The sequence below is a fragment of the Callorhinus ursinus genome, unplaced genomic scaffold (genome assembly GCF_003265705.2).
Source record: "Callorhinus ursinus isolate GAN/ISIS: 27379988/994484 unplaced genomic scaffold, GSC_fseal_2.0 scaffold23, whole genome shotgun sequence".
Taxonomy (NCBI): Eukaryota; Metazoa; Chordata; class Mammalia; order Carnivora; family Otariidae; genus Callorhinus; species Callorhinus ursinus.
The window spans coordinates 11,858,120-11,881,188 of record NW_027397085.1 but is presented as its reverse complement, the minus strand read 5'-3'; the positions used below and the strand labels follow the sequence as shown (position 1 = coordinate 11,881,188).

Here is a 23,069-nt window from a genome sequence, read left to right as displayed (position 1 = left end):
CTATGTTGTGCCCCGTTATTTTTGTGATGTTTGCTTTTCTGCCTAGTGTCTTACCTTGCCTTTAGAATGCAACTACAGAAAGTCCAATCTTGAATACAGGAGAAGCTAAGAAAGGCCAAGAGGATGTTTTTTGTTTGTTACAGTCCCCCTTCTCTGAGCAAATGCCAGTAGCAGGTTAATTGGATCTAAAAACAGACTGCCTTGCCACTTTGAATTCAAGGAAAAAGATCCAGGTCTAGGGTAATTTTCTAGGAAGCTTTTAAATTTGATTCCACTAAGAAGTCTCCTTTGTTTTCATTTTTCTTTATGCCTTCAGAAAAGACATTTCCAAGTGTACAAAGGTCCACCATTAAAAATTGATGGGGTTGGGGTGCCTGGGTGGCTCAGTCTGTTAAGTACATGATCCCCGGGTCCTGGGATTGAGCTCCTGGTCAGGCTCACTGCTCAGCAGGGAGTCTGCTTCTCCCTCTACCCCTCCCCCTCCCCCTGCTCATGCTCTCGCACTCTCCCTCTCTCTCAAATAAATAAATAAAATCTTTTAAAAAATTGATGGGGTTTACTTTAAGCTATAGGTATAGAAATATGCATATGCAGATATATTTTACATATAGATATATAAGCTCATACACATATACACAACACCACCTAAAAAACCTTGAAGGATATTTACCAAAATGTTATTCCTAGTGGTGGGACAATAGATATTTTTGTTTTGCTTCTCTTAGTTTTCTAGTATCTCTAAATTAACCTTTTTCTTATTATAAAGCAAATACAATAAACATTTCTAAGCACAATGGTTTTTTTTAATGAATGAGGTTTAAAAACAAAGGATGCCTTTTTTATCTGTTAACACTGTTGAAGAGCTTAGTCTTTTAATTACTACTCTGGAGACAGATAAAATATCTAAACCCTAATGGACTAGGCAGCCCTCAGAATGCCTATGAGGAAATTCTGTAGGAATTTATAGTGTTTCCCCAAAACTCATCTCATTCAGCAGCTATGGCAATGCGTATATTTTCATCTGTTGACCATGTGCGCATTAAATTTTGCAGAACTTAATAAAGCATATAAGGTACTTTCACTGTCATTTTTTGGCAATAACTGCCTTTGATTCTTGCACCACCTGTCTTTATTGAGCTTAAGTGCTAGACCTACCAAAATCTACTTAATTTTTTCACGAACTATGGTCTTAAGAGTATTTCCTAGATAAATTACAGAGCCTAGCAATTTATTATGATTCCTTATTATACTTGTTATTCACATACTGAATTATTATACCTCTTTTTCCTTATGAAATATGACTATTTTAGTACTAAATTCAATATGTCAGTATCTTAGACATTTGATTTTTTAGACAGGTAGTACTTCACCCCATTTCACAATTATGTACTTTTTTAAACTGTAGGATAAAAAAATTTTTTCCAACTTTTGTTCTCTGCTCAAATTTGGAGTCAACTGTTAAGTTATAGCCAGGGGGACAATGTGATTACGAAATTGTAGGCACTTGTTGTCTGTTACCCACAAAGGACACAGGAGACAAAAATCAGAGAAATGGCCCCCCTTTTTTTAAACCTACCGAACCATGGTATTTATGCCCCACTTCTTATACTTAACAATAGAATGTAATACTTCATGAATATAATTTTTATAATAGTATAATGGCATAGTCACTGCTTTTTAGCAAATTTATCTAGTTCATTATTGATAGACATTTTAACATGTTTCCATTCTTCACTTGTATGAGTACCACTGCAGTGTACATCTTTTGCATAAACCATTTTCTGTGTTTCACATAATTTTTCCTCATGTATTCCCAGGATTAAAGTTACTGAATCAAAGGGAATGATCATCTTAAAGTTTCTGATAAATATAAAGAGGTTTCTAAAAATATCACTCCCATTTACCCATCTTCCAACAGTTAATGTGTTCATTCATTTTACCTTCCTTAACAATGAACTTTTTAAGTTTTTGGAAATTTGTTCAGTGACAAATAGTATTTGTTATTGGTGTTTTATTTTTAATTTCACATATTTTAGTAAAGTACATCCTTTTCTTATGGGCATTAAAAATTAGCCATTAACAAGCATGCATTTTATTGTTTAAGCATCTTTTATATAAGCAAATTTGTGTTCCCCAAAGCAGGAAACAGTCACCTATGTCCGAGGGAAAAGGTCAGTGCAAATGCAAACAAGGCAATGTCAGGGTTTGTGAATATCAGTCACTGTTGCAGTTTTGTTATTTTCCTTCAAAATTAAAATTTATTTAAGTGCTTTATGTGTTAGTGTTTCACATTTTATTTTCTACCAAACTTCAGTGTCTCTTGTAAAATTATGTTTATCCTTATCAGAAAACTTAGCAATGTAATTGTAATTCCAGACCCTGGCGCTGCTGAACCAGTTTAAATCTAAACTCACTCAAGCAATTGCTGAAACTCCTGAGAATGACATTTCTGAAGCAGAAGTAGAAGATGACGAAGGATGGTAAGGGCCTTGACTCCTCTGTATTAACTAATGTGAACAAACAGGCTCAGAGCAGAGACGCTATTAGGACATTCCCACTATATTGTCCTCTTTTCTTTCTTCTTTCAGACTTCACCTTTCATCATACCCTTGTCATTATAGGGCCTCAGCACCTTTTGTCTTCATTTCACTTGAGTAAGCATTTATTGAGTGCTTGGTGTGTTCCCAGTATTATACTAGCTAGCGGAAAATATACAAGAAATATGTGACGTTCTCCCTGTCCTAAATAACTTTCTAATATCGTGGAAAAGATAAGATTCACATTAAACAGCTAGAAAGCACCTCAAAAGATTCTAAATCATTAATTTTTTACACTTTCCCACAAACATTTTAGGACTCAGTAAGACATTTCATAATCCTACTAAGTTCCTCTTAAAATTTATGACCTACAGGATCCTAGCAATTCATACACAGTCAACTTATTTTTTCTTTGGCTATTTTTCAGCTTTTTAAGACACTGATAAGAAATAAAGGAATTAATGACTCGTACATGTCCTATCCTTAGCACTTTATCCTATAATGGCAAAAGGAAAAAAAAAAAGGAATAAGAATTGTGCTTTTCCTTATCACACTCCTGTGTCCTCCAGTTGACTTCACATGTAGTATATTAGGACTCCCCACACCTAACTGCCCTCACCTCCCACTCCAGCCTGGCTCAAGCACATTGCTGCAAGCAAGCCAGTGGGTCACCCCCCACATATGACTCACCCTCTGGAGCCTCTGAACTGTCACATGTGCCATTACCCCAACCCAGAATCATAGCCTCACTCCTCTCTGCCAGACAGCATCTCTCTCCTATTTCAAAACTGCTCAACACTCCCATCCTCCAGGAAACCAGTCAGCAAGATTTGTTGAGCGCTCACAAATCTAGAGGGTGGAGGAAAGAGGGCTGGGACACATATTAAAAAAGACATAAAAACACTTATTAAGAAAACATTTAAGCAAGTAAGATTCTACAACTATATATAACTTTAATCAAAAGGGCTGAGGGGATGATTATTTGAATAGAATGAATCCTACCTCCCCTAGGACCCTTAAGTACTTATATATTTCTCAATATATAGTTTCTGTAGGATCTAAGTTATTTCTTTTTTAACCCTGAGACTTTTTAAATTGGTTTCTATTACTTATGTGTATTTGTTTATACTTAAATTCAAAGTTGCTTAAAGGCAGAAACTGGCTTCTCCCACTGTCCTGTGCCAAAGGGGAAGGCTCAGTGAGTGTTGACTGACCCATAGAGATAAATGCACATTACAAAGAATAACTTTCTGTTTTTTTATATGACTGGACAGGTTTAGTTTTATTTTGGATTCCTTGAATGTCTCAAAATATCTTTCAAATGTTTTGGGTTCAACCACCACACAAAAAAAATGTTTTGCCAAGTCCTCTTCCCCTTATTTTTGAATCCATATGCATTTTTTAAGGAAACATGATCCATGTGTTTCTGATTCATTTACACTTAACTCATCAAGATGGTGTTTTGTAAGAGCAGTTTGATGCCCAATAAGTTTTTTTAACCTTTTTATAAGCCATTTAAGTCCTTTTTTATTGAACAGGAAAGTCACCAACAAATTTAAACCCAGAAGTTTCATTTGAATCTCATAACCCACAGGATTCAAATTTACTTTTAACTTGGCAAGACCATTTAACTTCCCAGGGTTCTTCCTAGCCACTTGGTTCAGTATTCTCTCATTGTGAATTCCTCATTAGCTTCAGATGTCAATTAGTGTTTTTAAAATTGTCATTCTTGCTTTTGTTGTGATTTCATAGTGCAATGTATGTTCTAACATCCTCATTAGAAAGTAAACAAATGGAAAAACTTTACCAGATGGTAAAATCACTGGTCAATGATGTTGACCACTTCTCCATCTGGGGAACAAAAATAAGTGGTAAAGGAAGGGTAAGTAAGTTAAGTTAAAGACCTAGTCTTCACCAGGTCTTCAGGGGGTTCATTTCTCCCTTCAATTGCAGTCTCCTTAACAGAAAGTCAGAACTGTAAACTATGTACCTACACATTTTTCATATTTGTTTTATTTGACATCTAATAAAATACCTTTCATGTTCAAGGCACTAAAGGGAATCCTACAGAATACATGGGACCCTTTTTATCCCACTATAGACTATTGAAATTTTGTAACCTGATAAGCAGCAACATCCTTTCTGTTCATAAATACACCCGTTCAACTTTATCCGGTCTCTAGTGATTTAGATCATCTCTCATAAAGTATATTCCACTCAGAAAAGAAGTCTTGTATTCAAAATGATTTATGGCAAATATTATGAGTGCATGGCATGTGCATGTGTGTTATGCATAAATTACATGGTTACCAGACTATTTTGTAGGTCACGGTTACCGCTTTTCTAAGAAGTGAAAGTAAGCCAGTGCCGTACTACACTGTCAGGGTCTGTTATCTGAGGTAAAATGATTGCTTCTCAGACATTTTTATGTGTCCGCATGAGTGACCACACATTGAGGGATCATTTTCATTTTCTGTCAAGATAGAAACCATTACCAATTTGTTATGTTTTCTTTTACTTGGCAAACTGTTCTATTCGCATTTTTGGCTGAGCTGCTGTATTGGCATGGTATACAACAGACATTTGGGTACCATTCAGCAGCATTCTACTTTTCATGCAAAAAAAAAGGGGGGGAGAAAGAAAAGAAATATGATTCTATTGTAAACACTGTATATGGTGTTTGATAATTATTCCCAGATTTCACTGTCTAACAAGGCATTTAAATAAGTGTTATTAGTAGATCTAAGCTGAAACGCATGATAGAAATTTTTCACTCAAAATTATTAGGATTCCTCCTTTGTTGGGATATATGCTGCCAATACTTGGTGGCAGTGATGGCTCCCAGATTCCAGTGTAGCCGCTCAAGTAGCCTCGTTGCCACTACATTCCTTCATCCCACAGCATCGCGCTCTTAGAGCTATAGGATCCTTCTTCAAGCATGGATTTTCTAAAACCAATTAGATACATGGCAGGAGTCATCAGCCAACAGATTCATATGACCATGTGGATGAAGTACATATGCCATTTTGGGCTTGGTTAGCTCCCAAAAAAGTTTTGAGAGAGCTGTGTCTGACAAGATAATAGAGAGACATAAAAAAGAAAGCCACCTGCTCCTACAGAACAAAATCAGCACTCCAAGGAGAGGAGAAAAATTAAATCTATGAGAGTAAAGTGCGGTTTTGTGAACATTTAACTATTTACTACTAAGCTCCATTGAAATTTTTTTCAGATTGTTAAATCTAACATTAACCTAATCCTTTACAACAAATATACACGATAAAATAATAAACAGTATAAAGTGTGTCTGCTTTGCTCCCTCCTTCTCATCTCTCTCCCCTCTACCACTTTCCATAGTACATAACAGTATTCAGTATCATAAGAATTAGAGAAACACTAACAATTGCAATGGTGGCCTCAAGTATTTTAATAATTATTTTTATTATATAAAGAAAAGATGTTCACTATAGCAAAACCAGAATACAGACCCCTCAAAGAAAATAAATAAAAATCACCAGTGATCCCAAACTCAACAGTAAATAGTATTAATTTATACCCTTCCAGATATTTTTATGCATATATATTTTTCACAGAAATGAGATCATATAATGCTATAATCTTATAACTTGCTTTTTTCCCTCAGCAATATACAGTAAGTACTTTTCCCTGACATATATAATTTTATGATGAATTTTTATATTTTTGTGTTATGGCCACATAGTCATTTATATGATAAACCACAGTTTACTTGATCAGCCCTATGTTGCTGGATATTTAGGCTCTTTCCAGTTTTTATTATTATATACAACACTGTAATGAACATCCATGTGTCCTCATCATCGCCAGTTTTCTCCGGATTAATTCCAGAACTGGAATTTCTTAGTCAGTGGGTATGCATATTAGGTTTCTGCTAAATATTTTCAAGTGGCCCTCCCAAAATGTCATTCCAGTTTATACTCCCATGTAAATATCATTTTTATGACTTGCTTTTAGGGCTGTTAGAATCTCAAGGATTAATTAAGGTACTCTGCAATATTTAGTGAAAGAGAATAACATTTTAGAAAAAAATGCTTTGTCCTTGTAAAGTTTTAGAAAATACAAACAGTCTGGTTTGCTTCTGTTTTTAATAAAACTGGTACAAATTTCATCATGACTCCTCAGCATCCTCAGGTCTAAGTGGTTTTGTTCTTGGTCCTGAAAAATTCTCCTTCCAAGATAATCTTACAGGTTAAGAACTTTTGGATCTAGATTCTTTTTTTGTTTGTTTTTGTTTTATTACTGTACCTTGACTTGCATTAAAAATCAGTTTGTCCATTGGTCACAATTTGTTTGTGCTCGAGATTGGAGTTCAAGAACCAAGGTTTAGCATGAAGTAGTTTTCAAGTGTTCCTCTGGAGTTAGCCATAGCATAGAAGTAACAAGTACTGGTTGCCTGAGTAGCCAAAACTGAAAATTTAATAATGCAGATGTAAAAGTAATTATTGACAGGCCCATTCAGAGCTCCTTGTAAGATACCATTGAAGGACATAGCTTCATCTCACTGGCAAAGCTTTAAACACCTTTTATATATAATACATACTGTAATTTGTATATGATTTAGTCATGTATTGAGTAAAGGATGCAGTAACTACAAGTGAATATTTTAATTATAGTTGCCACTTCATTCAGTCAGGACTTTGCCAGGCATAGGTAATAAGTAAGTGTAGACAAACCCAAATACAGGTGTAAGGACAGACACTGTGAGAACAGTGAAAGCCCACAGCAAAGTGAGAGATCGTCTTTACCCCTTAGCATTAGCTAGGGCAGCAGGTCTCAAAAATTTTGTCTCTGGACCCCTTTATACTCTTAAAAATTAGTGAGGACTGCAAAGAGCTTTTATTTGTATGGAATATATCTATTGATATTTACCTTCTAGAAATTAAAACTAAAAAAATTAATATCACTAAAAATATTTCAGGTTAACATAAAAGTTTTATGAAGAACCATTGTATTTTCATAGGAAGAAATCTAGTAAGAAGCGTGGCACTGATTTACCCTTTTTTTTTTTTGCTTACCTTTTTTCTCATATCTGCTTCCGCACTCTGTTTTGACCCCGCACATCATGTAGTCTCTGGAGAATTCCACTGTACATTCCTAGGATAAGAATGAAAAATGCAGGGGCGCCTGGGCGGCTGGGCAGCTCAGTCGTTAAGCGTCTGCCTTCGGCTCAGGTCATGGTCCCAGGGTCCTGGGATCGAGCCCCGCATTGGGCTCCCTGCTCCGCGGGAAGCCTGCTTCTCCCCCTCCCACTCCCCCTGCTTGTATTCCCTCTCTCGCTGTCTCTGTCAAATAAATAAATAAAATCTTAAAAAAAAAAAGAATGAAAAAGGCAAATGTTTTAGTATTTATACTAAAATAATTGCCATTGGAGACACAGAGAACCCCAAGTCACACTTTGAGAACTGATGGACTAAAGCATCTTTAGTCATTGTGTCATTGTTTCATGGTGATTCTTTTTTGTTAGATATAATAACCCAATCTATAAGTCCTGGGAAGCTTTATTCAACTTCCCAGTTTGTGATCCTTGTTTTCAAGCAGTACCAAAGTAATGCTTTCTGAATTAAATGTGTCCAACCTATTGGTCTAGACCTGCTTACAGCATAATTCTTACTATGCCCATAGCAATTCCAAACTGACCCTTAACTGTTTTTTTTTTCTTTTTCAGAAATGTTTTGTAATAGACCTTATTTTTTTAGACCAGTTTTAGATTCACAGCAAAAGTGACCAGGAAGTGTAAAGAGTTCCCATATTCCCCTGCCTCCCCCGCCCCAGCACACAACCATCTCAACTATCAATATCCCACACCAGAGAGGTACATCTGTTACAAATGGTGAACCTACATTCACACATCATTCTCTCTCAAAGGCCACAGTTTACATTAGGGCTCACTCTCGGTGATATACATTCTAGGGGTTTGGACAAATGTGTAACGACATGTTTCCACCATTATAATACCATGCAGAATAGTTCCACTGCCCTAAAAATTCTCTATGTTCTGCCTCTTCATCTCTCACTTTCTGGCTAATGCTGGCAATCACAGATGATTTTCCTGTGTGCATAGTTTTGCCTTTTCCAGAATGTCATATAGTTGGAATCACAGAGTATGTAGCTTTTTCAGGTTGGCTGCTTTCACTTAGTAATATGCATTTAAGATTCCTCTACATCCTTTCACGGCTTCATAGCTCTGTTTTTAGTGCTGAATAATAGTCCATTGTCTGTATGTAGCACATTTTACTTATGCACTCACCTACTAAAGGGCATCTCAGTTGCTTCCAAGTTTTGGCAGTTATGAATAAAGCTGCTGTAAATATCTATGTGTAGATTTTTGTGTGGACATAAGTTCTGGGGTAAATACCAAGGAGTATGACTTCTATATCATATGGTAAGAGCATGTTTAATTTTGTTAGAAACTGCCAAACTACCATCCAAAGTGGCTTGACCATTTTGCATTCCCACTGCAATGAATGAGCGTTCCTGTTGTTTGACTTCCTTACTTGCATTTGATGTTCTCAGTGTTTTGGATTTTGACCATTCTGATAGATGTGGAATGGTATTTCATTGTTATTTTAATTTGCAATTCCTCAATGACCTATGATGTCGATCATCTTTTCACATGCTGTTTGCCATCTCTATATCTACTTTGGTGAGGTGTCTGCTAAAGTTTTTTGCTCGCTTTTTAATCAGGTTGTTCACTTTCTTATTATTGAATTTTAAAAGTTCTTTGTATATTCAGGTGTGTCTTTTGTAAATATTTTCTCCCAGTCTGTGGCTTGTCTTCTTATTTCTGGACATTGTTTTTCACAGAGCAGAAGTCTTTTAATTTCAGTGAAGTTCGTCTTATCCATTGTTTGTTTCATGGATCATGCCTTTGGTGTTGCATCTAATAGCCAAGGTCATCTAGGTTTCCTCCTGTTATCTTCCAGGAGTTTTACACTTTTGCATGTTGCATTTAAGTCTATGATCCATTTTTTAATTGAAGTGTAATTAACATACAGTGTTATATTAGTTTCAGGTGTATGACATTGATTCAACGGTTCTCTACATTACTCAACCACGATAAGTGTAGTCATCATCTGTCACCATACAATGTTATAACAATTATTGACTGTATTCCCTATGCCATACTTTTCATCTCTGTGACTCACTTACTTTGGTCTATGATCCATTTTGAATTATTTTTTGTGAAGTCTGTAAGGTTTGTGCCTAGATTAATTTTTTTTTCTTTGCTTTTGGAGTGTTTACATTTTCTCAGACTTTTTGGTTTTAACAAGTCTGCAGAGTTACTTTAATGTGCAATCTCATCATTTCTTTTAAAACAGCCTGTTAAGTATATTTTTACCCAATTATCAATTACTCAGATTAATAAGGTTATACAAAATAACTGACAGAGTAGAAGTCACTTATACTTGACTTTAAATATACATACTTTTTATGCTTTTTGATCATAGTCTTCTACTGGTAGTAGGAGATAAAGGTGGCTCTGAATCCTACCAATTCATTCTTGAAGCAGATATTTGCATATGCTATATTTCAGGTACCCTGCTAGGACCTTAATGCTATCTTCCCTTATTTAACCCTCAGAGGGCTCATAGGTTAGAGACCAGCCATGGTGGACTTGTTTCTTACAACTCCACCAGATAATTAGGATTAGTCCCATTCTATAAATGAGGAAACTTTGGCCCAGAAAAGTAGGTTATTTGCCCAAGATCACACAGTAAGAAATGGTGAGGGGTCACACTTAGGACCCCATCCTGCTTCCAGAACAGTGATTTCAACATGAAGTAATAATAGAGTGAAGGGGGGAAAATCAACTTGACTTTCATAGACCTTTGATTCGACAGAGCTGGTTACAGCATATATCATCCATTCTCATGTTTGGAATACTTTCTACATTCCTTTAAAGAAATGTGCCACCATGGGCGCCTGGGTGGCTCAGTTGGTTAAGTGTCTGCCTTTGGCTTGGGGCATGATCCCGGAATCCCGGGATCAAAATCGAGTCCCACATCAGGCTCCCTGATCGGCGGGGAGTCTGCTTCTCCCTCTGTCCTTGTGCTCCCTCTCACTCTCTCTCTCAAATAAATAAATAAAATCTTTAAAAAAGAGAGAAAAGAAAAAAATGCACCACCATGGAGGCTCTCTGTAATCCTACATGTTGAATTATCTTTTAATTATATTGCGAGCTGTTAAATCAGACTGCCTGAGCAAGCAACCTCTATTGCAAGCCTCAATTTCTTCACCTGTAAAGTGGAGATAACAACATCTACCTCAGAATTTCTTATCAGAATTTAATGAGATAATTCATGTAAGGCAGTTATAAGTTATTTTTTTAAGATTTTATTTATTTATTTGAGAGAGCGAGAATGAGAGAGAGAGAAAGCACATGAGAGGGGGAAGGGTCAGAGGGACAAGCAGACTCCCTGCCGAGCAGGGAGCCCGATGCGGGACTCGATCCCAGGACTCCAGGATCATGACCTGAGCCGAAGGCAGTCGCTTAACCAACTGAGCCACGCAGGCGCCCAGGCAGTTATAAGTTACAAAGTACCCGACTCTAAGGAAATGCTCGGGAAATATTAGGTGTGAGAGAGGGAGGGGGCGTGCATAGTACTGGGGTAATATTCGTAAGGCCTGACAAATTACTAAAGCAGCACAAAATAAACATTCTAAATTAAATTGACAAATTGTTATATAGTTGGCTTGATGTAATAATATCAAAGAAAAATAATATATAAAGAAAAGGCAAATGTTAATTTACCTCAGTTACATTGTCTGTGACCAAGAAGGAATGTAGATAAATTCATTAAATATGCTAGTTGCACTCAATGGTTCTATTTTAAAATCTCTTGAGAAAATGAGAAAAGTATTGTAAAGTAGGTTCCTTAGCTGAATCCAGATTATAAAATCCCCAGGCTTCCAGGGTATACCTAATGTAAATTTAGCATTCAGAGAAAGAAGAGGAGAGTGGACAAGATAACATTTTCTATGCTGGGAATACACAATCATCAATTATGGACTTGGACTCTCTCCAGATTTTATCTTTTTTTTTCCTTTCTTTCTTTCCTTTTTTTTTTTTTTTAAGCTGACAGCATTTTGAAACAGAGGAAAGGCCCTGTAGGCATAAGTAGTTCATTTTTATTGGAAAGAAAATTTAAGGAGCCAAGGTCCTTGGGATTAAGCACAATGTAGTAAAAAGGTATTTCACAATGGGAGTTACAGATAGCAACCAAGCCAGTACAACATGAAAGTTGCCATTGTACACAGGGAATCAAGAAAATATGAACAAAAGTTCTGTTACTTTGGGGCGTCTGGGTGGCTCAGTTGGTTGAGCGACTGCCTTCGGCTCAGATCATGATCCTGGAGTCCTGGGATGGAGTCCCACATCGGGCTCCCTGCTCAGCAGGGAGTCTGCTTCTCCCTCTGACCCTCTTCCCTCTCGCGCTCTCTATCTCTCCTTCTCTCTCTCTCAAATAAATAAATAAAATCTTTAAAAAAAAAAGTTCTGTTACTTTAACCATATCTGGAAGTTAAATGATGCTTAAAGTGAGATAGAAAAACACAAATACTAAGATTCCAGGTGAAATTTAGTGAAAGATGCAGAATTTGTATATAGTTGCTTGTATTTCTATAAAACAATTTTAATTTGTGTCATTCCTTTCGTAGAGTGTTTAGACGAAATTAATACAAATTGTCATATTGATTTTTCAGATAACCTAATTTGTGTTTATAATAGTCAATATAAAAAACATTGAAAAAGGACAGGAAAGAAAAAAAATCAATAGTAATTTCATACCTCACAGAGAATCATCATTAATGCTTCTGTCTATCCTCATACACACACACACACACACACACACACACACACACACACACACACACACTTTTCTCAAGAATGGAAAAATTTATCCAAATTTTCGTTGTAAGTTTTTCATGAGTGAATAATCCAACAGTTATAAATTTTGTAAGTCCACTGTTACTTCCTTAGGTTAAAGGAAGTGAAACTAATGAGTCAAATATTTTTTTTATTTTAACAAGGAATAATTTACATATAAGAAGTTGCATAGTTCTTATTTGTTCATTTTGGTTAGTTTTAAAAATTGTATACACCCACGTAAACACCAACACAAGATCTAGAACATATACATCACTCCTGAAAGTTCCCTCATGCCCCTTTCAACCAGTTCTTTCCCCCAAATCATTCTGATTTTTGTCAGCTCAGGTGTGTCTTGATAACATCTTTGCTAGATTGCATTCCAGAAAGTTAAATTATTTATACCTGTACCAGCAGCGTATGAAGTTGCTGGTTTCTCCTTACGCTAAGTAATATGTATGTGTATGTTGTAATATATCACAGATAACAGGGAAAGATAGCATTAATCTTTGCCAGTTTCTACTTTGTATTATTTTGTATTTCTTTGTTTACTGGTAAGGTTGAACTTTTTAGGGGTTCCTGGGTGGCTCAGTAGGTTAAGCGTCTGCCTTTAGCTCAGGGTCCTGAGATTGAGCCCCACACTGGGCTCCTTGCTCAGAGGGGAAACTGCTTCTCCCTCTCCCTCTCCCTGCACTCCCCCTGCTTGTGTCCTCCCTTTCTCTCTCTCTCTGTCAAATAAGTAAATAAAATCTTAAAAAAAAAAAAAAAGTTGAACTTTTTAAAGATGTTAACTGGCCATTTATATTTCATCACTCTTGTGGTGGTGGTGGTGAATTGTATTAGTATGATTATATACTTCTTGCTGATTTATAAAATTTCTTAAATATGAAGGATATTTTTGGTTTTAAATATTTTTACTAGTTTGCCATTACGATTTGTGTGGGGGTTGTTTTGTTTTGTTTTGTTTTTAACATGGAGTTTTAAATGTGCATTGCTAAATCTGCCAGTCTTTTTCTTCATGTTTGTGGCCCAATGTCATTCTTTAGGTTTCCATAATCCTATGTAAATACCTACTTATATCTTTCCCTAGTGTTTTTATAATTTTATTTTTATTTTTAATTGACATCTTTACCTGGAATTGATTATTTGGTGTATTATGTTAAATTATTCTTGCAACGTTTTTTTCTATATTGCTAACTTCCACTATTGAATAATCCTGTGTTCCCCCCCCCCACTGATATTAAACACATCCTTTGTCATAGAGTAAGGCCTTAGGAATATTTTTGAGTCAATTTCATTATTTTACATGGATTGTTCTGTCTGTTCCTGTGTCAGTACTTCACTACTAAATTATTGTAGCCATATAATAGTATTTAATATCTGGTAAGCAAGTTGGACCTTTATTGTTCAACACATATTTTTACACTAAAAGCTTAAGAATCTGGATAATGTGCTCCATTCGTATTTTCTCTGAGGTAACCACACCTGGAAAAATCTTAGACAATTGACCATGGAATCAATAAAAAGGCCGCATTATTTAACAGGTGGCCACTACCTGAATTTCAAGCCTAGTGCCAAGAAGGAAATAATCAGTCTTTAGACAAACTCCCTACCTTCAAAGTAATGGAAAAGATTGCATGTGGAAAATAAGTAGCATAAGGAATAAAAAAGAACAAAATCTAGGATATTTGATTGCCATTTTATGGTATAGGTTTATAAATGTTTTTATGAGAAGTTTGATCAGAATTTTTTCCATCTCCCTGGTACGGAACAAAAAAGCACAAAGGATTAACAAAGTCATACAGTAAATAACATCTCACTTTTATTTTACATGATGTCAATCCCCAGGACATCTAGGATGGCCATATATAAATGCAAGCCACAAAATCTTCTTCCAAAGACATTCATTAATAATCTTCCTACTACCTACCATTTTGAATTATTAACATCCCTTATCCTTTCTGGTATTAATGCAGATAACCAAGTTACATGTAATAATAATGTTCTGTTCTTTGTGTGCAGCTAATGAAATTTAAAATGTTGGGCTTGGGCTGTTTTTTAGTAGAAATAAAAGTTATAAGAAGAAGCTAACCTTTACTGAACATGTACAAAGCACCAATCCTTTTTAAACCTATAAGCTAGATCTTATTCTTACACCCAAATCATATGGGAAGAATCTAAAGCACAGAAGGTTAAGTAATTTTGGTCAAGATGTCATAGCTAGGAAGTGGTAGTTCTCAAAAATAACTAATCATGCTTGGTTCAATAGTGTGTGTGTGTGTGTGTGTGTGTGTGTAATTTTATATTATAACAATTTCTCTGAGCTAGCCTATATATTTTTTGCAGTTGCAAATAAAGAAGTGTTGTTATTTTTTAGACTGTAGTAAGAAGGCCAAACAAGTGACTTCAGGACTTTTATTATAAATTTTTGGTCAAAAATTGTCGATCCCTCTTAAAATCATGGCAGATATTAAGTCCATGTCCCTAATATTATAAACCCTATATTATTTGAAGAATTAAAATTCAGAACGTTATTTAAAAGTTTAACTTAAACAAGAAGCTCCTCATTTAGCCACATTTACTCATAATTTTCCATGGGAATATAAAGAATAGAGTGGTTATGAGTACGGGATTTGGAATCAGACTTGATTTGAATCTCCATGTGGAAATTTACTAGCCATGTGATTTCAGGTAAACTGTATAACCTTTCTAATCCTGGTTCCTTAAACTGTAATCTGAGGATAATAATAGTACCTTTCTGATAGGTTAGTTTGTGGATTAAATGAAATACTTTTTTTAGAGGATTTAGCAGGGTGTCAGTACTCAACAAATGTTTTGTTATTCTTATTTTTGATGTTATCATTGTTATTTTTGAAAATTAATTTCTCTGTATTTGTCAGTAGATCAAAATGATGATTAGAATTTATACCATTTCTATAATGTTTGACAGTTTTTATGACCTTTTCTTAATTAACCCATAATAAATTGCAGTAGTTAACTTTAGTTTCTATCATAATTCTTTCTGAGATAAAGTAAATTTGAGATTTGATATTTTTATGGTAAACAGTAATGCCTCATTAATGAAATATTGTTTTTTTTTCCTTGAGGCTGGTACTAAAAAAGTGTGGGGTGGAGGGGATATCAATTAAAAATAAAATTTAAATATAATGCAAAAGAACATCATCACTTTAGAGGGCAGAGAATTATAAGCTCAGTGTAATGTAAATGTTTTTCTTCCATTCCTCTCTCTTAGCCAAGTTCTAAAGTAGTAATATGATTATATGGAAGGAAGGAATATGATTATAAACCTTGTTCCCTAATTAGTGTTCATTTTATAAAGGACTGTAATGCTGCAGAAGACCAATGAGATTGTTCATAAATAGGAACTTGTCAGAGTCACTGACCGTGGAAAGGTGGTTATTTTATTTCTAAGCCCTCTGACCAATCCCTGAAGTCACCTCTTTTTCTGCCTTTTTCTTCTGTAAAAAGAAAACTCTTCTGTATTGACTCTGCTTTCATACAGTTTGAACTGAAATAAATTTCTATCACATTAGGTAAGTTTGCTTTGTTCATGGATTTGTTCTGAGAGAGATGGGCAGATAGCCATGTACCCCAGCTGCTTACCAGGCCTTTTTGACTGAGAACTCCATCTTCCCAAGTTGTTTTGTTAGTGCACTAGCCACAGAGTAAATGTTATTGGCTGAGCAGTTGGTTAAACCCCAGGGCAGGTGTAGGAATGTGTATTATAGGCTTATTCTGGAAAGCTTCTTAAATCCTTCCACCTGTATCCTACTGAGTGTGAAGCATGTTAGATAGGCAAGAAAGTTGAGAAATTATTCCCATGCTGATGAAGATATTTTAAAAGATTACATCTTTCACTTTTCCTCCAACAATACTATTTATTAAAAACACTCTATAAGGATTATTTTTTTTTCTTTTTAAATGAGGGAAACAAAAGGTTTTATAAGAGTTGGCTTTTCAAAACCCCAAACCAAGGGAGAAATATTAACATTCATTCAAAATTCAGAAGAAAGGAAGTTTTCCCATGTTAATGGTAAAGAGTAAAAGAAATTCCACTAGTGTTTATCTTTGTTTTCTTTTTCCTTAGGCCAGCGTCTTTCTTGGTTTACCTAATGTTGTTTTCCTATACTTTCTTCATTTGTATTTCAAATATTTAAAAATACATTTTTTTATTTTTTGTTACTATTGTTCTCCTACTATCAATTTTTAAATCTCTCTTCTAAGTTTTGGCCATTTCTGTCTGCATTTTTCTCTGCTTCCTTTAAGTCACGTTTCTGTTTCCCATTTTGAGGCTTCTTTCATCCTTTTCCTCCTCGATTTCCTTCTCTCATTTAGCCTCTTCTGCTTCTCAGTCACCTCTGTCTTGTGCTTCCCTGCTCTGCTGGACATGAAGACCCCAGCGACTTCACTTTCCTGGACTTTTTTTTACATACTTTGATCTCTGGCCTCATTCATGTTTTGTCTGTCTCTTCATATGAATTACTGTCATTTCTACTATCTAATTCCTGTTGAAAAGGACACACTATTTTCATATGTAGTGATACTTTAACCCTTTAACTTCTTAATTCATAAAGAAGCTTTAACATTTGTAAAAAGAACCCTAAGTTACTTGTAATCAGTGATGGAGAAAAGTTCTAAAATTAAAAGTTCATAAGGTTTTTACCTAAATATTACATTTTGATAGTTAAGATACTATCAAAATGAAATAAAAAAAATCATCCAATTGATGTTTTAAAATATATTCTAGAAATAATAAGAAAATGTCAAAAGTTCAAACAAAATTGCCATTTACATTTTAAATAGTATCAAAAGTGAACACAGAATCACAGAAAAAAAAGAGTTGTAATATTTGGGGTTGATAATGTCATTATTCTCTATATGGCGAGTTTTGATTAATTCATTTGAAGTAAAGCTAAAAGCTTATGATTTTCATATTAGATATACTTTCTTAAAATTGTAATAAATACCAAATGTTTAACAAAGTTACCCAGATTCTGCAGAAATTATTTTGATCTTTATTTTTCATTAGCAGCAAAAGTACCTGTTACAGTATCTGTCATCTTTAGGCTTCCAAAGTTTCTAGACTATGAACTGGGAAGCAGGCTTCAGTTTGATAAGTAAGTTCAATACATTCTCTTTAGTTACTTATATGTAAAATAGAATGGAAGAAACCAGGTTATTTGCAGATCTAGAAAATCCAAAGTTATCCACCAAAAGTTCTAAACTGTCAAAGTGATCAAAACAAGGAAATTCTGAGAAATCACCATAGCCAAGATTAGCCTAAGAAAACATGGCAAATAATGTGATATCCTGATTGGGATCCTGGAACAGAGAAAGGGACATTAGGTAAAAGCTAAGTGTATTAGTCTCCTAGGGCTACCATAACAAAATACCACAGACTAGGTGGCTTAAATAATAGAAATTTATTTTCTCACAGTTTTGGAGGCTAGAAGTCTAAGATGAAAGTGTCGGCAGGGTTGATTTCTGGTGAGACCTCTTTCCTTGGCTTGCAGATAACTACCTTCTTGTTCTGTTATCACATGGCCTTCTCTCTGTGTGCATGTGCTCTTCATGGTTCTTCTTCTTTTAAGGACATTAGTTCTCTTTGGATTAAGACACACCTTTATGACCTCATGTAATCTTTCTTTTAATTGAGGTATAATTAACATATAATATTAGTTTCAGATGTGCGGTGTAATTATACAATATTTGTATATATTGCAAAATGACATTTTATCTTAATTACCTCTGTTAAGGCCGTATCTCCAAAGACAGTCATATTGGGAGTTAGGTCTTCAACTTATGAATTTGGGGAAACACAATTTAGTCCATAACACTAAGGAAATATAAATAAGCTATGGATTTAATAATAAGATATCAATATTGGTTCATTAAATGTAACAAATGTACCATACTAACATGAGATGATAATAGGGAAAATTGGTTTGGGGGTATTAGGGAACTGTCTGTACTAACTGCCCAATTTTTCTGTAAATCTAAAATTTGAAAAAATAGAATCTATTTTAAAAAATAAGCAAATTTTTAGAAATGTTTTTTAAGAGTAAGAAAGTAATGATATTTGCCAGTCAGATGCCAAAATTATGAAAAGAGAACTGTAAGAGTGCTGTTGAAAATATAGGCGGATATTTACATGGTATTAATGTGAAGAAAGACTTAAGTATGACTTTAAAGACAGAGACCACAAAGGAAGAGGCTGCTCACAATGACTATATAAAAAATTGTAAAGTTCTATATGGAAGGGAGGAAAAAAGGAAAGAGGGATGGAAAGGAGATAGGTAAGTAAAACTCAACAAAAAAAACAAAATTAAAGGACAAATGATAAACTAGAAAAGGTATTTTCAATGTATGTGATGAATATAGATTTATATTCTTAATATAGTAAAATTTCTCACAAATCCATAAGGAAAAGCTGAATATCACATTTTTTAATGGGCAAAGGATATATATACACACATATCACAAAAGAAGAAATACAGATAGCCAAATACATGGGAGAAGAGGGAAAACAAAAGCTATTAAAGCAAAATAAGACACTCTGCCAATGAGGGTGTAAATTGATAAATCCTCTCTGTGGAGTGAAGTTAGACCATTCGTATGAAATACCTTAAAAATACACAAATCTTTGTCCTAAGAATTCTACTTCTGGGAATATATCCTAAGCATGAGTAAAAATTCTCTATTATAAATGACAGAAATATCTTAAACAAAAATGGGGAATCTATCAGCATGGGAAGCTTAAGAAGTAGAGCTAGGGCATGAGTAGATCAGAGAATTCAACCAGTGTCAGGAATCTCTCTCTTTTTTCTGTCTCCGGGCTCCATTTTCCTCTCAGTTGGCCTCATCCATCGACCATGCTTCCCCTAGGGGGTGGGAAAGATGGCCGTCAGAAGCTCTAGGATCATGTTATGGTCAACCCAGTAGTTCTAAGAAAAGTTCTTGAACCAATTCTGTTTGGCCTTTTCAAATTCAAATGCCCATGCCCTGATGTAATCACTGATTATTCTGGGCAGACCTATTACATGTGTCCCCTTACTGGGACAAGGACAGGGGATGTCATCCCACTCCAACAACATGGACGCAGAGTGGAGAAGGGTCATTTCTGAAAGAGAAAGAATTATGCTACCAAAAGAAAGAATATTGAACCAGCCTCTCCTCCCCAAAATTTCTACAAATAAGAAAATCCTAATTTTTCTTATTCACATAGATATTATTAGCAGCATTTTGTTTATAAAAGTGAAAATTTGAACAAGCCTAAGAATCCTACAACACAGGGTTGATTGTAAATTGTCTATAGGATGAAATATTAGACATTTTTTTTTAGATTTTATTTATTTGAAAGAGAGACATTACAATCAGTGGGGAGGAGCAGAGGGAGAGGGAGAAGCAGACTCCCCGCTGAGCAGGGAGCCCCCGATGTGGGGCTCAATCCCAGGACCCTGAGATTATGACCTGAGCTGAAGGCAGACGCTTAACTAACTGAGCCACTCAGGCGCCCCCAAATACTAGAAAATTAATTAAATGATGTAGAAGTATACTTATCTGGGGCACCTGGGTGGCTCAGTAGGGTAAGCATCTGCCTTTGGCTCAGGTCGTGATCCCAGAGTCCAGTTATTGAGTCCCATGTCAAACTCCTTCTTCAGCGGGGAGTCTGCTTCTCCCTCTGCCCCTCCCCACACTCATGCACTCTCTGTCTCTCAAATAAATAAATCTTAAAAAAAAAAGGTAGAGTTATCTATGTAAAAAAAGATAATTGTAGTATAGTTGGGTATGAAATACAAATTATAAAATTTATGCATGATGATCCCTTTATATATATATGTATATATATACACGTGTATATATACGCACACATATTACATATAATACATACATGCGTATATATGTGTGTGTGTATGTACATAGAGATGCACAGGAAAAGTACAGGAAGTGATGTACCTATATATTTACAGTAATTATTAATGAACTATGAGATGATTGTTTTTTTCTTTTTACTTCTAAGGATTGTGTTAGTTTGCACAAAAAAACCCACAAAAACAGTGAATATATGTTTATCATGCTATGAAAATTATAAAAATAAAATATCTATAATTCTTTGATTCTCTAAACAGTTTCTACCCTTCGAAATGGCTTGTAGTCTAGTATAGACCGGATATATTTTAAAATATACATATAAGCCTCCAAAGTTAGGTAAGATCAAAGAAGTTATGTGTGTATGATGTGTACACAAAAATATTTGAAAAAGTCTGTGCAGTGTAATAGAATATTATGAAATGATAACTTTATACAAGCACAGTTTATATGTAGCACATATACACAAAATATAAAATTAACTGAAATAGTAAGTGTTGGACTTGGTGGAGGCATGATGTTTGAATCTCACTCTAATTATGTGAGGTAACTAGGGTGCATATCACAATCTCCTCTTCACAGATGAAGAAACAGGCCTGAAAAGCAATGTGACTTTTCTACAGTAACAGTTAGTGACTGAACTATAACTCAAACCAGGTCTTCCACCGGCAATCTACAAAAGTTTCCATAGAAAGTATCAGAGAAATTCAAAAGTAAGAGCAGATCCTAAAACCCAGGGCAGTCAGATTTTTAGAAGGAAATGGGAATTACACTTGGGCTTTGAAAGGACAGGGGACACCGACCAGTGGGCAGGGGATGGCAGGACATTCCAGAGAAGTGACATGGACAGAGTATGCTGCAGGCCATCTATAATACAGAGCTGGGTGTGGTCCTTTCAAAGAATCAAATGTGAGCAAAACTTGAAAATTGTTTTGTCTTGCTGAAATTTTTCTTTAAAAACAAAAAGGGCTATTTTTGCTTTTCAAATGCAAATCTCCTTTCCAGTCCTCCCCCTCAAAAGAAATCTTCAACCAGATCATTTAAGTTTCTTATCTGTAGTCCTATAGAATAATGAACTTAAACAATAACTAGGAGTTATTTAGTTGGGTTTCTTAGGAATTCTAATTTAACAGAAAATGAGAAGCTGTCAATACAATATACTGAAAACAAATTATGAGGATGACAGTTTCACAAAGAATGGCAAGGCCTTTCAACCCAAGTCAAGGGAGGCTGTCTGAGGGCAATATATGCATTTTTCCCCACCAACTAATATCTCAAAGACCAAGAGTACAAAAGACGAATGTCAATCAGTAGGCATTTTAAGTGGCCATTTGAGGAAGAAAAGTGTTGGATTTTCACAGCATAAAGTTAGTAGTGGTGGAATTCTTTGTTTTAGCTTTTTGAAATATTAGCCTTTTCTCTGGTATTGTGGAGTTTGAGAGTTACTGTAGAAAACTCAAGGGTTTATAAACATAATAGCTAAATAATTTGGAATTATATATTAATACTATCAAGGAAAATGGTGAAAAACACCAGAATTCTAGCCAAAGGTTTCAGAAGTGACTGGTTACCCAGAAACATTTATTTATTCATCAAAAATTTATTGAGGGTGTTTTTCCTGCCAAGCATTGGTGACTAGTGCTGGTACAAAGGCAAGTAAAACAGAGCCAACTGCAGTCTGGAGAGGGAGCCTAAACTAGAGAGAGATACAGAAGAGGGCCTAACCCCACTGGAAAAAGAGGACCGGCCAGGAGAGGAGTCGGGACTCTTTCCCACAAGGGATGACACCTCAGCCAGTACAAGGGAGAGGAGAAGGGTATTACGATAGAGAAGCAGGAGGCAGGTGGGAGAGAACAGGTTTTGTTCGGGAAACTGCAAGTAATTCGGAATGTCTGGATTATAAATGTGATCAGAGAAGGTGATACAGGAACTTGGAATCAAAAGCCAAATTATAGAGGCCACATAAGAAATTTGGGTTTCATTGTGTAGACAATGGAGAGCACCAAAGGATTTAAAACAGAAGACTTTTCAATGGCTAGATTTGCACCTTTGAAAAATATATATATAACAGAAAAGACCCAGATATCATCATCAACTACAAGGCACTCCTTAGTAATTAGATGCCTGATAGGAGACTGCCAAACCACCACCCTCACAGGGGCAGGCGGTGGACCCTTGACTCTCCCGCTCTGGGACCTCCAGCTGAACGGGGTGTCCCAACCTAGCATCCTCATTTCAGGAAGTATAAGGAAAAATTGAGACTGAGATTCTAGAGAGCAGTGACTAAAGACAATCATGGGAGAAAAATTTACAGTGAAAATTAATTACCTTTTTTTTTTTTTTGCAAGCTTTCATCTAAAAGAGAGGTGTCTTTTCCCAAAGAGCCTCCTACATTGCTCAAGACATTTTTGGAACTTCTCTTTTTGAATTGCTTCAAAGGCCAGCCTGGGAGCCATACAAATAATCATTCTTGTCTCTTTATAGTTGGATTTTTAAAATTTTTTTTATTCCAAAATAAGCAGTACCCCATCTGATTTTTTTATCCTACTCACTCAACTTAGCACTGAATTAACTTTCTATTTATTCCTAAAGTTAAATCCATCTTCATGTCATGAAAATTTCTTACCTCTGAAGACATTCAGTAGAGTACCTCATCAACTCCTTACCAGCTACAAGTTTCTTGACCATGAAAAAAAAAGTTTGCCTGTGCAGTGGGGGTGATGACAACATCTTTCCTGCCT

At 35.4% G+C, this 23,069-nt stretch overlaps 1 protein-coding gene across 4 annotated transcripts in view; it reads left to right on the top strand.

Moving 5' to 3' along the window:
* The window catches only part of CWC27 (CWC27 spliceosome associated cyclophilin), a 212,029-nt gene that overhangs the window by 168,609 nt on the left and 20,351 nt on the right, over positions 1–23,069 (top strand). For all 4 annotated transcript variants that reach the window (XM_073905418.1, XM_073905419.1, XM_025892373.2 and 1 more), the window contains one exon: positions 2,377–2,480. In XM_073905418.1, the coding sequence (XP_073761519.1) occupies positions 2,377–2,480 (104 nt within the window). The remainder of the gene's footprint in view (positions 1–2,376; positions 2,481–23,069) is intronic.